This window comes from Micrasema longulum, unplaced genomic scaffold (genome assembly GCF_059751315.1).
Source record: "Micrasema longulum isolate JH-2025_06_02 unplaced genomic scaffold, ASM5975131v1 h1tg000938l, whole genome shotgun sequence".
Taxonomy (NCBI): domain Eukaryota; kingdom Metazoa; phylum Arthropoda; class Insecta; order Trichoptera; family Brachycentridae; genus Micrasema; species Micrasema longulum.
This window is the reverse complement of record NW_028278129.1, coordinates 129490-147432: the sequence shown is the minus strand read 5'-3', so window position 1 is coordinate 147432 and position 17943 is coordinate 129490. Positions and strand designations below refer to the sequence as shown.

The 17943-nt window shown below is 32.8% G+C and overlaps 1 protein-coding gene across 5 annotated transcripts in view; it reads right to left on the bottom strand.

The window, feature by feature from the left end:
• snama (something that sticks like glue) overlaps nt 1–17943 on the bottom strand; it is a 40372-nt gene that overhangs the window by 15782 nt on the left and 6647 nt on the right. The window contains exons 7-16 of one of the 5 annotated variants that reach the window (XM_088232021.1): nt 16667–16837; nt 15451–15567; nt 14673–14843; nt 12789–12856; nt 10513–10589; nt 9471–9581; nt 9113–9310; nt 8295–8465; nt 6603–6725; nt 3861–3989 (exon numbers count right to left, since the gene is read on the bottom strand). In XM_088232021.1, coding sequence (XP_088088147.1) covers nt 3861–3989; nt 6603–6725; nt 8295–8465; nt 9113–9310; nt 9471–9581; nt 10513–10589; nt 12789–12856; nt 14673–14843; nt 15451–15567; nt 16667–16837 — 1336 coding nt within the window. The remainder of the gene's footprint in view (nt 1–3860; nt 3990–6602; nt 6726–8294; nt 8466–9112; nt 9311–9470; nt 9582–10512; nt 10590–12788; nt 12857–14672; nt 14844–15450; nt 15568–16666; nt 16838–17943) is intronic. The other 4 variants (XM_088232022.1, XM_088232023.1, XM_088232024.1 and 1 more) reach the window with 4 other exon arrangements.

Here is a 17943-nt window from a genome sequence, read left to right as displayed (position 1 = left end):
TTTACGGTATCACTTTTTTTTTTAAGGCATCACTAAAAAAAACTGTCATATAGATCGCGGCTTTTTGAACCATCTTTTTTATAACTTTAAATATTTATATTGTTATGTTTAAAACATCGCAATTCAATGATATTAAAACTTTATTGTTTCTAAATATGACGTTTTTGTTCAAATGAAAACTAAGATTAACCCTAAACGAAGACACTTAAACAAAAAGGTTCATTACACTGCACCTGCTTTGAATTTAGGTTAAGACAATAATTTATGCTTTATTAGTTGTTTACCTGTTTTTATTCTTGTGGCGCGTGGGCCGTGGCATCATTTTTACAACATAATGTCATTTTTGACACATCAAGTGAATTCCGAAATTTTTAAGCGTAAAACCGAGGTTATGAAAAATATAAAAAACGTTAATTGGAGGGAATATTTGTATGAGAATGTATGAAGAAAAATGGGTCCTGAACATTTCGGTGTAAAAAGCGGGAAAACGTAAAATCGAGGAACGTAAAAACAAGGTTTTACTGTACATCTATTTTATTTTTATTTTACTTGCTGTTACATGGTAAAATTTTCTGCTTTGGAATTGGTCTGTGGACATTTATTTATTTATTTATTTATTATATATACGGCCTAAGCCAATGCAACAGTTACATGAAGAAACATATATACAAGAAACTAAACAAAAAGAACATAAAACTGTGTAGCAAAGGCAAACAAGGGCAATAAAATAATGGTAAACAATATATTCAAGAACATGATCAACATACAAGATTTCGAGATAACCCATGCCGATTCATCTTCATCCCACACTGAGGTAATGGTAAGGAGATCTACGAAAAGTCGGAAGATCTACCCCAAAGAATTCTAATTTGTGTGACGAATTGACTAATCTACACATTCTGGACAATAGGATATAAAAACAAAAGTTGCTCTTAGAAGATTTGATAAATAGGAAGTTGACTTTCTGGTGACACGGTTGGGAACATAAAAATAAATTGATTGCAACAGAGATGGGGGATCACTTATAGCATTTAATATTTTGAAAATGCATACAAGGGCCATCTCTGTCGTACGTAAGTAGTTATTTCGACATAGAAATAATTAACCCTATGCAACCCGAGCAACGATGCCACTTTTCTTAGAAAACAGTGCTTTGATGGTGTTAATATATTTGACATGGGCAATAAATAAGCATTTTGGGCACACTATGCAAAAATAATTCTCTGTGAGAAAATGAATGAATTATTGGAACAAAAATTAACACATTCCACACTTTTTTCTTGTATGGAAATAAATCATATTTTTTATATTTTTTTTAATAATTCACTTCCGATTGGAACGTAGTTGTTGTTGTGTAGAGTTTATGTTGGAAAAAAATTCATCATTAGGACGCGTTCTAAAATTTTGCAGTGAATAAAAAGATTTAACCGATTTGTGTACGTACTAATTGACAGAATACATTCCAAATCAAAATCTGATCAGTTTTTAAATATGTAAAATGCGGGCTTAAAGAATAGATATTGGGCAATTTAGCAACATGCTTAACATGCATGTATTAATTTGTGTTATTATGTTTTTCCTATAACAGAATTATTTTATTTAATTATTATAACAAACGCAATTTGTTTTGTAGGAAAACAATGAACAAATAGTAAGAAAATAAATTTAGACTAACAAGCTTTAAAAATTTATTTGTTACAAACTACTTTTTTTTAAATCACCAAGGCTAGATGTCTATAATCAAAATCTTCTTGAGCAGAAATGTATCACAATTTAAAGATATAAACATTTGTACATTTTTTGGAAACAAATTGTTAACAAAGTTTCTGAACATATTTATACGTGAAATGTGACCAAATTTAAATATAAAATAAAAAGACAGAATGTTCTTTCTAAGAGTTTATTAGAATTGTAAAAATATTAACACGTATCACAGTATGTATCACAGACATAATAAAAAATACATTACAAATTAATAACTGAAGAAGAGTTTATTTTTAAGAAGTATTTGTGATGTATGTGTAAAATATACGAATTTGCAGGTATTTGCGATTAGGAGACTATTTGTAGAGAAAAGTGGGGAAAAATTTGGATCAATTTTGTTTGAAAATTGTTGCGTTTACGTCATATACCTAAATATTTATTTTTGGAGCCATTTTTAACTAGTCATAAATGACTGCGCAAGAAAATGGTAATCAAGTTGGGCAATGTGGCATCAGAATGGTACTCTTTCAAATGAAAATACATAATGCATATATCGGTGGGAAAAAACTGTAAAATCTTGTAAAACTGACATTTATGTAAAGGGGTATAAGTCACTATTAGTTGATTGTGCAGGAGTCATTTAAAGTTTCTCACTGATTTGAATGTTTAAAACACACTTTTACAAGCTTAGGAATAAATTAGGTACAGGTCATATTGTGTTTCTGCTCATATTTGCGATTTCCATGATATTAAAAGCAATTTTGATACAAAATGTTTTCCAACTTGTATCTCTTCGCCCAACCTTCCGTAGACCTTATGGAATGGAACTGCATACTTACCTCATTTTTTCAATTCTAGTGACATGTACTCTTTACCTAAATGCCAGAGAATTGTGGGGTTTTGAAAATATTTCATTTTTAAGAATATGCATACTATTTTATGATTACAGAAAAAAATATTTTAATGTTACTTTGATTCTTTAAAAAAAGTTCCGTGTATTAAAAACATAATTCAGAAATATAAAGTTGTTTCCATACATGGAAACAATTGGAAAAATGAGAGTAAATTATATTTTACTGTAGTCAGTGGTCATTTAAGAATGTGTGAATTATGTTTTATAAATATAACATACTTGAAATAAAGCAATGATGTCAAATATATTTTTAAAATGTACATATGGGTTCATTTGATTAAAGAAGTATATTCATTTTAAAAAATGCATTAAAATATTGTTATTTAACAAAATAATAATAATAATATTACACATTTTTTTTATTAAGCAAAAATAAAATACTTTAATATTAAAACTATGAAATTGAACATTTACGGCTATTAAGTAATCAGGGTAAAATGTTTTCACTGTCTATGTATCATATGACCGAAAGAAAAGAGAGTAGCATTTAGAAAAAGGGGTGTTACTAATATTATTTTCATTTTATATGCATATTTTCTACATTTAAAATATGTTACAATATGCTTTATTTTATCCCTAAAGGATAGCAAAATGTGATGATCTTTCGTGCTATAAATATTTAGTAGAGTAGGTATTTAAAGTTATGATAATATAAAAGGTATAAAATTAAAATCAGTATCGCTAACATAATGTTTTGTCAGTGAAAATAATTTCTGTGTTATATTTTATCACATATTTATATATTTACTAGTTTCAACATTTAAAAAAAATTACAAATAATATATAACAGTTTCAGGTATAAAAATATCACAGTTTTTTTGTACATATAATACAAGGGTTATTAAAACATAATAATAACAACTATCAAATAATAAGTATTACGAACAGTGTGTCAATAATCAATTTCAACATCCAATAAAATCAAATCAAATATCCTAGTCAACAAAATAACGTTTTCAATAAGTTCAAATTTACAAGAAAAATAAACAACAAAAAAAAAACAAATGCTAGAAGAATACTTCCAATTTTTAAATAATGAAAAAGTACCAGTGTTACCACTGTAAAAAAATATTAATCAAAGAGTGACATGAGCAATGTTGCTATTGTAAAGAAAAAAATACAACCATTATAATTTAAATAGTCAGGTACTTCGGACAAGTTATATTTGTGGTCAACAGCACTTTATACGCATAACACGCGAGGAATTTCCGAACACAATATTTTGTTTGAGTGTAGAGCGTACCTGGATGAGGGGTATCCTGGTCCATCTGAGGGGAAGGAGCGAGGTGGCATAGATCCGGACAGAGGTCGTATAGGGGGGGATCTTCGAGGAGAACGGCTCAATTCACGGTACGGGGGTGCATTCATAAATCTGTAAATATAAAAAATAAGGTTAGGATACTTAGTTACTATGCACTGTGGATTGAATGTATGTTAACCGCTTCGATTCGTTAAAATTGCAGAAATAGATTGTGATACTGGTGTGCCATCAACACACTAAATTCGGTGGAACATGCATTTAAGAAGTGGTATAATGTGTTTTTTTATAATTCGTCAGTGTTTTAGGATAGGTAGATACATCATTTTAAGGGTATCTAAAAACTGCTTAAATGGGATACTTGAACACGCCAATACATGACAGATGATGGTAGACATAACCATAATACATCGTATTCAGGAATAACGTTGAAATAAATGCCAATAATTATTTTTGACGACTTTTACTCGAGAAAAATTAAGTACGAGAAAAGATGATGCAAGTTATATTTTTTACAGTTGTTTGATACGAAAAACAAAGAGAAATTTTGACATTTTGTTTTCAAATCATAATAGGATCTTTTCAAGTTTTTTTTTTTAATGGAAAAACAAATATTTGCATTCTTATGATTTACCCAGATATTTAATTTTGAGGGCCATTTAAAATAAGTTGTAAATAACTCGCTATTAGAAATAGGGAATCAAGTTGGGGTAGTGGGATTTGAACCACGGACCTTTGAGCCGTGAGTCCGAGACACTAGCCACAGGACCACAAAAAGTAAAAAATTACAATATTTTTTTCGTGCGACCTCGGATCATAATGCGTGACGTCAAAATGATGTGTTGTCAACTGCGAGCCATTTTGTATATGCTTATTTTTAAACCCGAAAATTATAAATGAAAACATGTTTATCATACATTGGTAGTCATATCATTAGAATCGTAAAAATCTGCATTAAATTTGTAATGTATTTTTGACGTTATCCCCGTTTTATGAAAATACCCTATTAAAGACCTACCAATCATAATTTATTTTTTAAGAAAAATTTTACTTGATATTTATGTAAAATGATTTTTAAAATGTGTATAATACAGCAAAAATATTTATCATGTTAATAGCAATCTCTCACAATTCAAATTTAATTAAATCTGCAATTAAGTTAGTAAAATACAACTGTCAGTTTGACCACCATAACACTATTTATAATTTCCAACAGACAATAGGTACTGAATTTAATGACGTTTTTATAACTATGCAAAAAGTAATCAAATAAATGTTTTTAAAAAACACTTTCATTTAAAGCAGCTGCATCATTTTAACATTAACACTTGATTATATATAAGTGTACGAACAAATCGTTGATATAACCTATTTCATTGTTTCATTTAAAATGTTTCGATTTAAATAGGTTGGATTAGAATATGGAGCGAAGTCTTTTTTTATTAATTTGTGGCGTATCCGAAAAACCTCAATAAAAATTATGATGTTTCTGTTGATTGACGTCAGTAGCCGCTACTCAGGGGCGACTTTGTGGCGTTACGAAATTCTTTTATGAGAAATTCATGGAGTAGCCGAAATACTGTAATAAAAACGAGGAAGTTTTAAGACTTTTCTGGCGTAGCCGTAATAAAAACGAGAATATTTTTGTTGAGTGACATTAGCAGGTACTACTCAGGGATGAGCTTGTGGTATTACGAAATTGAACAGTGCAGGTATCTGCCTTATTACAATATTATGTATTTACAATTTCTATTTTAGTATTTTTACACGGTTATTTTTTTTGTATTATTATTTTTCAATCTTTATTCCGTTTTTTAAATCATATTTGTAACTCTATAATATAATTTTTGTAAGTATTCTTTTTATATTTTTTGGTGTTTTTCTTAATATTGTATTGTATAATAGTTTATTATTAGAATGTTATTATTTCTTCTAATTTACTGTATTTTTCCCTGTTAATTACTATGGCTAAATATGGGTTCAGCCTAAAAAGCCATAACAAGTTCATGAATACATGTTATAATAATGTGCCGATTGATCACAAATTATGGACACAATCATAAAATTTAAAACTTGTGGGTTTATTTCGATGGCCATGTAACTGTTACTGTCAATAAATAAAAAATAAAAATTTTTGGACATATTTTTTGGTAATCGACACTTAATAAAAACAAGAGATATCAAATTTCAACTGCCAGTTGATTAGAATTTCAATCATCCTTTTTTTGATAATTCTAAAACTATGAAAACCAAATACAAAAAAAATAATTCCTGTCATGTATTGGCGTGCTCAAGTCTCAAAGTTACACCGTGCAAACATACTTATCTTTAACATATCAATAATTTCTAAACAGAAATAACTTGCATTAAAATTTCATCATCATTCCCTTCACACACGTAATGGTGCATAGGGCACTAAATTCGTACACCAACCACAGCGAATCATGATTATTTTTGTTACATGAAGGTAGGATGATATGTCAGTCTTATGCTTCAGGTGCCAGTCCAGGGACTATGAAATGTTCTAGTGTAAAAAGTGAAACACCGTTTTAAATAAATATTTTATATCAACCATGTCGGTAATCAAACCCGAGACCTCTTTCATACACTGTATCTATTATGGAAATGGGTTTTGTGACCTATTATAGCAAAAGAAAAAAAATTAGGACTATAAGAAAGATTGTTCTAGTAAAATAATATACATCGGAGAACAATTTGATAACACACCTCGGCCTATTGGGACTGCCTTGAGCCGGCAGGGCCCGTTGAGGGGAGCGGAATCTGGCTGGGGAACGGCGACGCGGGACTCGAACATTGCGAGGTGAAACCGATCGACTCCGGGAACGAGATCTAAAAACAAAATAATATATAAAATTTATATTCGAAGCATTAACTTTGTGGTTATTCATTATAATTCAAATTTAAAAAAACTTTGTTTTTAACCACTTAACATACCGATTATATTGTGATGATTTTGATTCAATCGACAGGAAAACTAAAAGAGACTTTAATATTAACGAGTAAAATAACACTTAAGGTGCCTAAACAATAATTTTTTGAATTTGCAAACCATTCGGTAGAAAATAATTTTAATATAGACACTGGGTTGAAGGTTCTAATACATATAACATTATAATTAGACAACTAAGAAATATCAGAAATTAAAAAACGATAAATAATCAAATAAACAATATATCCTATATTCCACTCCCGCCGGAGTTTGCTGTGTCCGTTCTCTTATTACTTCATTCTTCAAAAAGTCAAACCACCGCACACCCAAGATTTTTCTGAGACACCTATTCTCAAAACTCTGAATTTTGCTGTTTTTGGCCCTAGTGAGGTGTCACAGGCGTTATATAGTCGGCATTTGGTTTTCACTGGGTAAATATCTGATCTCCAGACAGCCTTCATACTGTTGAATGTGGCGACTGCTATTCCTAGCCGCACTTCCAGTTCTTTTTGAAAGCTGCCATTTTCCATAACATATACTCCCAGGTATTTGAAACTCTCGACCCTCTCGATTACGCGGGGATTTTGGACATCACGGCATAAAGTGTTACACAATACATGGGTTTTTGCAATATTGATTTTTAAACCCATGCATGCGGAGTACCTATTTAGGCTATCTACAGTGGCCTGAAGACCCCTGACTGAATCGTCAATTATAACAGCTTCATCGGCATACTCTAGATCGCAGAGTTTACACGAGGAGATGGATTTTCCTCAATCTAGTGGAATTGAATTCCTTAAGATAAAGTCCATGAGGATTATGAAAAGGAATGGGGCAAGGACGCAACCTTGACGAACTCCGGTGATGACCTCAAACCAATCTGTGACAACATCGTTGATTCTGATTCGGCATACGCCATTTGAGTGAAGGGCTTTGATAAGTTGGACTAGTTTTATAGGCACCCTATATGCTTCTAGCATTTTCCCGAGTGTGGGTCTGTGCGGACTATCAAACGCTTTTTTGTAATCTAAAAAGTAGTCCGTTTATTTTTAAAAACAGAAATTATCTTTATTTCCCCTGTCTGCCCCAAATCGTGCATAGGGTACTGCATTGGCACTCTAATTGTAGCGTATCTAGATAATTTTTGTTACGTGGAAGGTGAAGTGATCAGTCTTACGCTTCAGGTACCAACCAGCCCAGGGACCCTGAAATATTGCAGTGTTTAACCACCATTAAAACAAACATTTCACGTCGACCCTGACAGGAATCGAACCAGGGACCTGAAGAATGGTAGGATGCGCCAACCACTACACTACAAAATTTTTACCCGAGAGTAGCCATTTGAGTCGAAAATGCTCATCCAGGATTCTGGTTCTATTTCACACACAAAGCTGTATCCTTCATCCGCCTGGACACCATCATAAATCCAGTTCTTGTCTATAAACATAAATAGATAAAGAGGACATTACCTGCTGATGGAGAATGACTTGGACCTCCTGTCTCTGGAACGTCTCCGCAGGGGGACTGCAGCGGAGGGGATCCTCCGGGGAGGAGGGGTGCGCGAGAAGGAGCGCCCGTACTTGTCGGGGACCCGGCGCAGCGGAGACCTCACGGAGGGCGGCCGCGAGCGGGAGGGGGATCTGGCCAAGAAATTCACAATCGTAAAGAAACAGCTCGACAAACATTTTTTTTTTGCAAATAGAATATTAAATGATTATGCTTACGTATCCTAAATGGCGACCGTCATGAATGTTTTTCAAATTCATGAAAGAGTATTACTATGCTACTGGTACACAAATAGGAATAAAATAATAATAAAAGGTATAATATATCGACTGTGTGTTCAGGCTTCAAACCACAATCCAGGAAAAACAGTTTTATTATTTTTAATGTATTTTAAACCAATTTTGTAGGTCTTATACATAGTCTAGTAAAAGGATTTGAAATGCAAACATCTATTGATTAACAAACAAATCTCAATCAAAGCAAAAAGTCCTCGCTTAAACATGATTTTGTCATTTCCATTGCGTATATACGTAAGTGTACCGTGGACTTCAGGTGCCCTCGATAACTATCCATGTTTATGCCTCGCAGAAAAACTCACAGATCGGGAGAATTTATCTTCAACTATACCAACTCCAAGTAATGCCCACGGATGTTCGATTAGGTTAAAATCAAGGCCACGGCAAATTGGCACGGACAAATCGAAACCCCAAATAGCAAAAGAGCTGAAGAAAGCACTTTATGAGTTATGTATAAATACTATACGTAGAAACTATGGCCTTACCTGGAATACGGAGTCCTAGATCTAATGACCCTGCTCCGACTGCGAGTTCTAGATCTAGTGAACCTGGACCGAGAACGGAGTGACCTTGTTCTGGATCTAGTGAGTGACCTGGTCCGTGATCTCTTCTCTCTCATTCTGGCGCGTTCTTCTTTTTCTCGGATCATGCGTTCAAACGCTTCCAAAGGATCTTCCGAAATGCTGCAAAAAAAACAAAAATTATACAACGTGGTTTACGAATAAAACATCATTAGATTAATTGAGAAAATAAAACAATTCATTCAACTGTAAGTATAATTTCTCTACAATTAAAATGTGAGACTTTCGTCGGTTTTATAAATGAATAAAATAAAAAATTTACCCCGGGGGTCCTTGGGTAGGGGGCCCTCTTATTCCTGGAGGCAGAGGCTGGTAAGGGGGCTGGTAGGGCACAGCAGGGGCGCCATACATGCGAGGCGCTCCGGCATAGGCACTGGAATTAATAAATAAACTAATTGTAAAAATCTTTACAAAATCAATTCACACAGATGATTGATTCTTCGGAAACCCGAGTAAAGCTAAATTTTAACAAAGGTATAACGAAGATAGTAGTAATATTAAATTATTAAGCATCCAGGAGTTAGTTGAGCAGTTATTCGCCAACTTTTGAAATGGACAAAATTGGAACAGACAAATTAAAATCTCAAGTCTGGTCATGTCAAAATTAAGGCACAATCGAAGCGAAGTCAAATCGAAGGAAGATGAATGTGGAAGTAGCTAGAAATGTATGCCAGGATAACAGTAGACGCACGTAGCATTCTATCCTCTCTGCCTATCCCTACAGGAATGGTGTAATGGTAGTAGTAGGAAATCAGAAGAAAAAATTCTAATAAAACCTAATCAATTTTAATCATGACTTTAATAAAAATACAGGAGTTAAAATCTTACATATACATAATAAAGGGTTAAAAGTAAATAATATGGAAATATTTCACATTAGGAAAGCTTTAAAAAATAATGTTACTTTGATCAATAACCAAACAACCTTTCAATATAGCCCATTTGTTCCATTGTAATGGTCACCCTATACCTACTAAACTCACGCCCCTCCCTCTTTTCAACTATTTCTCCCACAACATAAAATATTTTCATAACCTAATCAGTGCACGTTTGTCCTAATCAGTGCATGTGCTTATTAAAATGCATGTCGTGTTAGTTTTATAATTTCGTGCAACAACTATGGTGGAGGTGTATAGTGGGTTTTGCATGTTAGTTTAATTAGTGTCCTGGCGAAGAGACGGGTATATCTCGAAACTGGTAGACATTGAAAAGTCAGTAAGCGGTTATATACAAATATTTAATAACATTATTAAGATAAATAAGATTTTATATTGTATATGTTTATTATTGAAATTTTAACTTACTTGTACGGTTGTGCTGGAGGTCTGACTTGGCCAGGATATGATGCAGATTGTCCCGGTGGTCGAACATAATCCTGACCCTAAAATAATAATAGACCTCACAATTATAATACATATATTATGTAAGCACCGAGTTCAGTATAAATTGACTTTATTGTAACGAGTATAAGATAATCAACGATCTATTTGTTATGAATGTTACCCTCATTGTGTCTGTAATAACCGATGTTCTAGTAATAATTCAATTTAATAAGTATGTGTAGTATTTTCATTGAGAAACTAATAAAATATATTTTATAATAATTACAAATCTAAAAAGTACATTATGATAAAAAAATATTGACCACATAAAGCTATTGAACGAAATCTGCTGGTGGAGTGGATACAAACAAAATTCTGTTAGTTAGAGACATGCCTGTGAATTTCGATTGATACTGCTCTAAGGCCCGGTTGTTTGATCGTTAGTAATAGTGAAAAATCCGTAGTAATAGTAAAAAATTGACAAAATGGGTTGTTTCATCCATAGTAACTAACGGTGGATAGTAAAAGTCTTTAACCATTAGTTAAAAATTTTACCTGCCAATGTTGGCGAGTAAAACGTTTTACTATAGTAGAATAATCAAGATGGGGTCATTTTTTGACGTTTACCGGTTGTCATTATTTGCTCACGTCTCTCAGTATTGCTTTTATTTATGAATACGGAATGGATTACGCTTATTATGATCAATATAAATCGGAGGGTTCTATTAATGATAAAATTTTGTACTTATTGTCAAGAAAACGAAAACATTTTGAAAACAATTTGGCAGTATTATTTCACCAAACCTAGGACGGACAATCTTGTGTCAGTCAAATCTTGTCTTCTTTTTAAAAATAATTCAGTTAAAGTTTTAAAAAATGTTTTGGATATTTTATAAATTATAAATAATGGTATGAACAAAGAACATATAAATATTATATTATATTCCTGCATTATAATATTCCAGGGCTAAAATTTGCTATCTTGTTGGATTGACAGTATTTTAGTTGTCATTTATTTTTTCTTATCATTCTTGCTTTCAAATAAGATATTATAATATTGTTATTTCAATAATATTTTTTATTTTTTATATTTTTCAAGGATATTTTTCATTAAATTGTATTTAAAAAAAATAATTATAAGATTCTGTTTACCGATGTTATTTTGTTGCGTTTACTCAATACCCATACCATGTTGTCACGTGGTTTAATTTGTTCGGTGTTTAGACGTTTTCAAAGTTACATTCCACAGTGTAACCATTTGTAAAAAATAAATAAAGCACAATATTCAATTTTTGAGCTTTGGAATCGAAAAACCAGTGGTTACATTTTACTATGGTCAAAATGCGGGTGAAACAATGCACTGATAGTAGAACGATAGTAAAACCAAAATCGTTGGTAAATTAAACTATGGTAAAACTCTACTTTTACTAACGATCAAACAACCGAGCCTAAGTTTGCTCACGCTCACTACTGAATTAGTTTACTAAAACATCAAAGAACCGACAGTACAGATAGTATTTTATTTAGTGCAAATTCTAATGTAGTTGTGTTTGGATTTGTCTTGTTTTGATAATTTTGTAATTGTCGAAAATGATACTGAATTCACCAGAAAAACCTAGAAAAATTTGGTAGACTTTTGCAAAAAATCATCTTTAACCTAACAGTCATTGTTTTTCGGCTAAACAATTTTTACTTTAAGGAAATTGTTTGTTTTACATCTATAATTTAATGTGATGTATGACTTAACATATCATGCAACGGACAGAAAATAATAATACTTCTCATACTATTTTAGGTGGTATTAATTATTATTAATTATTTCTTTAGTACAGATATGACTTTTTAGGGGGAAAAGGCATTCATTTTCTTAATTAACTAAATTTAAAACAAATTTGTTTGTTAAATTATACCTTGATAAAGAATCTTGTGTAATAGGTGCGAAGGTTTTCACTGTCACTGTTATCAATATGTTTCTTTTTTGGGTGATACCAAGTTTGTTTACTAAACTGTTGGATTTGTTCCGACAGCAAATCCAACACACACGGTATCACCCAAAAGAGAAACATATTGAAGCTTGTGTAACTTTGAAACCGGTCAGTAGAAAAAAAACTAAATAAGTGGTACAATGAGCTTTTTTAATAAGACATCATGGTCGACAGTATCACACAATATTAGTGCTACAAATATAAAAAAGAAAAAAAAAATATTTAGGGATCCCACTAGTAAAAATTAACTTGTAAAATAAATAGGTAACTTACAGCATGAGCATTTGGCGGAGTTTCTATTCCTGGGGGTTTCAAAGGAGCTCTTCTGTGGGAGTTAGCTCCTGTAAAAATAAATAAATTCACTTTATTGTATGCATGCCCGAACATTTTGCGATTTTTATAATATGTATAAATTAAAACGTAAAACTTCATTATTGTTTATTACTATTAAGCTTATTTAGAAAGAAAATATTTAAAATATAAAAAATTGTGGCATTCCTGAGAAATTTTTCTGCGTTTTGTTCAAATTAAAAAGTACACATATGCAATACACAAATGTAAAAAAACAACCAAAACCAAAGCAGGTTCGATAAAATGAACCAAATATCTACAAAACTTATACAATAAATGATAGGGTGGGTGAGAATGAGGGGAACTCGCTGTGTTGTGGGAAGAAAATTAACAGAAAAATTATGTTAAGTGTTGTAAAAGACGTAAATATTCACTCAGGTTAATAATCTAACACAAAACTCTACGAATACTGGTTACTTAAATCTAAACTAGTGAATTTAAAAAAAAAAAAAAAACCATGCGATTTTGTTAGTAGTTTTATCATTTTGGTAGGATTTTTATTTATAAATGGAACTATCGTTCTTCAAAATTGTATTCGCTAACCATAAATTCGATGTAGCGTGACATGAAAATTTGCAAATAAATATTTGTATATTTTTTTTCCAATTCCAATAATGCACTATTTTATTTTCAATTTCTTCATCTATTAACAAAACTTATCCCCATTTACAGCATTACTTTTTTACAAAAGCATTCAAAAGTCTGATTATTTGTTACAAGAGTAGTCGATTTAGTTTAGATTTTAGATTTAGTCCAGGTATTATGAAATATTAATAAAAAAAACACCACTTTAAAAATATGTTAATGCTTTGTCAGCCTTGTTGAAAATATAAGCTGGGACCAAATGTGCTATAGACAGGCACACTAATGCTAATACCAGATGTTCAGAAAAACAATTCTCCATCTATTGAAAATATGCTATCATGTGTTCTGAATTGATTTTGGAGTCCATGAAGAGAGGAGCACTCTCCCGTTGTCTATGGTTTTCATCGTCTATTCCTGGGTCCTAGTCAATGCCTTATTTTTTTTTTTACATTTTTTTTTTGCACCACAACAGGCCAGGAGGCCTAATTACAGTGGTGAATTACATCACAGAGCACCCAGGCTTGAGAAAAATCACGCCTTACACTATGGGCGTTGTCCATTTCTGCAGATTTATATCCCCGCCATCCGTGCATTTTATTTTTCATAAAGTGTCATTTTCCCAACAAGTTACTATGTTTGTCAATTTTGCCCGATCATTTTGTGAGATTTCATTTTCATTCCATTTATATCTGTAGTTTTACCTATCATTATAACTCTCATTCTGTTTCTTTTGATTTCTGGAGTCCAGGTGTATTACGAGCATTATAAAAAACTAAATCTACGAATGACCGGAATAACAAAATTGTCGGAAATAGACAGAGCGACCATAGAGTAGGTCCCCAGAAATAAACTATAAAAACCACAGACAAAGGGAAAGAAAATGAACGCTTCTCTCATATGAACTCCAGAAATCAATAGAAACACAATAAGAGTATTAATGGTACATAAAACTCCATTGTTATTGGATTACAGGCAAGCTGTATTTGCTGGTATGCCTGTATCTAATCATCCAAGAAGTTTTCGACTATTTCAAGTGGACAACCGTGTTCAGCAAATTATTCTAGTCTGAAACCACTCCGCCGGGGAGACAACTACTATCAGGGACGACAAGGAATGAATATATTTTCCGTTTCGGTGATTTTCTAAGGAAAAGGGGGACAGATAAAGTTTAGTAACAGCATCTCTACGGCATGCAACACTGGACGGGGCGGTGTACGGTACCGTAATTCCTCGGGTGATGGGGGTGATTGTGTGGGTGTGTGTGTGGGGGGGGCGGGAGGCTACCGTTGCTGGGGCCGTGCGGCACCTCCACGGTGATGTTGTCCTCGTAAGAGCCATCCGAGTCCTCCAGGGCGTCGTTGTCGCGGGATACGCGCCGCACGGGCTCGACTCCTATACCGCGACAAACAAATCATAATAATATTTCTGGAGTTAGTAATATAAGATTTCAGGCACAAGAATTGAACCAGAAATTCAAGCAGGGTAGCCAAATGAACTTTTATGTCATTATTTAAACTACGTATTAAACAAATAATCAATCAACAAACCCTAATCCGAACTTGATGGTGCATAGGGCGCTGCATTGGAAGGCTACATCCAGTTTATCTTAACCGCGTGTTACATTGGTATTACAATTGCAGTGTATCGTGGATCATTTTTGTTACATGGAAGGTAAGGCGATCTGTCTTCACTTCAAGTGCCAGTCCAGGGACAATGAAATATTCTGGCGACACTTTTTAAAACACATATTTCACGTCGACCCTACCATGGAAAAGAACACGGGAGTTGAAGCATATGAGACAAATGCGCCAATCTCTACACTTCGAGGCGATATGTATAGGCTCGATTTCCTTTTTCGGATTTTTACCATAATGAAAACACTCACCCAGAGTGAAATAAATTACAAGTAAATTAATTTTACAAGTCAGATATTCTTTAAATATTTACAACCGAAAACAACTTTTATACATCTACAATAATAAAGTTGTTAGTTACAAACCTGGGGGCTGCGTTGGACCATTGGAGGTTTTAGGGTCTTGGTCCTTTTTTTCCGGTATTTTGGGGAGCTCAGTAGCTGGAGTGGATTGGGGCTCAACGGGTGTAGGTTTTGGAGGAGCTGATAAAGTAATAAAAGCAAACTCAACACACAAAAAAATACTAATTAAAAAATTCATCCACCATATGAATAACAAAAAAGAAAAAAGGCAAAAAAAACACGATGTGTTAAAAATTAAATCATAGTCTGCTAATAATAGAGAAGCCTATACACATATATGCAGTGCGAGCACTAAAGGGACAGGCATGAAGTTAGCTATTATACAAATATCTTTCCAGTCACCAAATATGTGGACACAGTGGTAATAGAATTCTACAAGTTTTATGTTATATGACGTGCTTCACCTTACAAGAACATTTTTATCTGGAGATAACTATGAAATTAAGATTGGCTGTAGTTTTATGGTTTGCAGTCCAGCCGGGATTTTAATAAATAAAACACATGTTTCTAGCGGGGAGAAGACAAGATTTAAAAAAGGAAAAAGTTAATTTAATTTATTTAAACATTGTCCCCTGAATCAATTTGTATAAGAAAATTAATACCTTAGCAGATTTCATAAAATCATTCAATGTGATAGGTATGAAATTATGGTATACTCCTGCTTTAATGGACAGTGTTCGGGTTAAACCACAATTCTGGAAAAAGCAGTTTGATTATTTCAAATACGTTATAACCAATTGCGTAGGTCTTATACACATTCTGGCAAAAGGATTTAAGTCAATAGACATTTGCAGTTCTAATTGTTTTGCTAGAATGTGTATTAGACCTACGCAATTGGTTTAAAACACATTAGAAATAATGAAACTGCATTTTCCAGAATTGTGGTTTGAAGCCTTTGACCTGAACACAGTCGATGATATAAACATGAATATTTAACCTCTTACCAATCTAACAATATCAATTACGACAAAATCCGAAACGGGAGGTTTATTTATTAGAAATTATAGAATTATTGTGATGAATGGGAAAAAAATGCCATGATACAATTGCATGAAACAATGAGAATCCATGCCAATCGTGCCAATTAATTCTTCATGTCACAAGGTCATTCCTTCTACACATTTACAGTTAAGAATATTTTTGTTCAATTAAATAATAGCCATCATATCAATATTGTTTAAAAGCATCAGAACAAAACACACAATACGGAATAGTTTACCCTTGGAAACGGGAGCTGGTCTCGGTCTCGGAGTGTATCCGGTCTGGTTCCGGAATGTTGTTACCGAGTTGCGGAGAAACCTGTTGGGGATGAGGGTCCCCGGAGAGATGTCCTTATCCCGGCAGTCGGGACACTCGTGATCTTCGGATTCTAGCAGCGCACTTCTAATACCTGAAAGCGAAATATCTAATAGTTAATATGTTAACCCAAATATGGTGAAAACGTCATTTTATTTTGCTTTAACCCTTTACAGCACACTTAAAACAAAGTGGTACATAAACATACCACCAGGATTGAGGGATTTAAAAAAAATATATTAATAATAAGTCTTATGTCACAAGAGTATCATAATAACTTCCACTGGTAGATCAGTATTTCACTTGGCTTTTTAAAATGCAAGAGGTTTGTTATCTTTAAAAAGAAAATATTTTATTAGGTTTGCAAGATGTAAATCAACACAAAATATGTGTCCTATAAAGGGTTAAAATACTGTTGTGCACAATCAATTTTAGAGACAACATTTTCAAACAATTTTACAGTAAAATTCATTTTCATAAATTACCAAATCAATGACTATTAAATCAAACTCAGTTATGAATTAGGAGGAAGATTGGATGGACTGAATTTGCTAGTTATAAGAATTGCTCGTTTTACCAAGGTTTTTTTTAAAAATCCAATCGCCATTGCATATTGTAAAGTTAACAAATAAATATACATATAGTTAGTTTATACAGATAAATAAAACTACTAAGGAAAATTACTAAATTTCAAATGCAGGTAAAAAAACATTCTTATTTCTCCACTCTGGAGAAGGATAAAGAAAACTTTTTACACACTTCAACATTGTTTGCACCACATTCTGTTTCACAAATAATTGCCACTTTTTCTCGAATTGAGAGACACTTCCTCTTGTTAGTAGACATGTTTATAATTCAAGGGTTAGTTTATAACTGATCTAACATCACCCACTCGTAGTGTTTATTATTCATTGACAATAGAACATTAAAAGAATATAATTTTAAAAAACGTAAAAAACCTTTGAAATAAGGATGTCGTCCATAAACTACAAAAGAAGTTGTAAATTGTAATGCAGTGCCGAGCCGGTACGTACCGAGTTCACAAAGCTTGGATTTTTCACACTTATGGCGGCCGCCGTGGTGTAGTGGTCAAGACGCTTGACTTACAATCGGAAGGTTCTGGGTTTGATTCCCGGTGAGAACACAAAAATTTAATGTGATTTTTCTCAAGCCTGGGTGTCCTGTGCTGTAATTCACCAC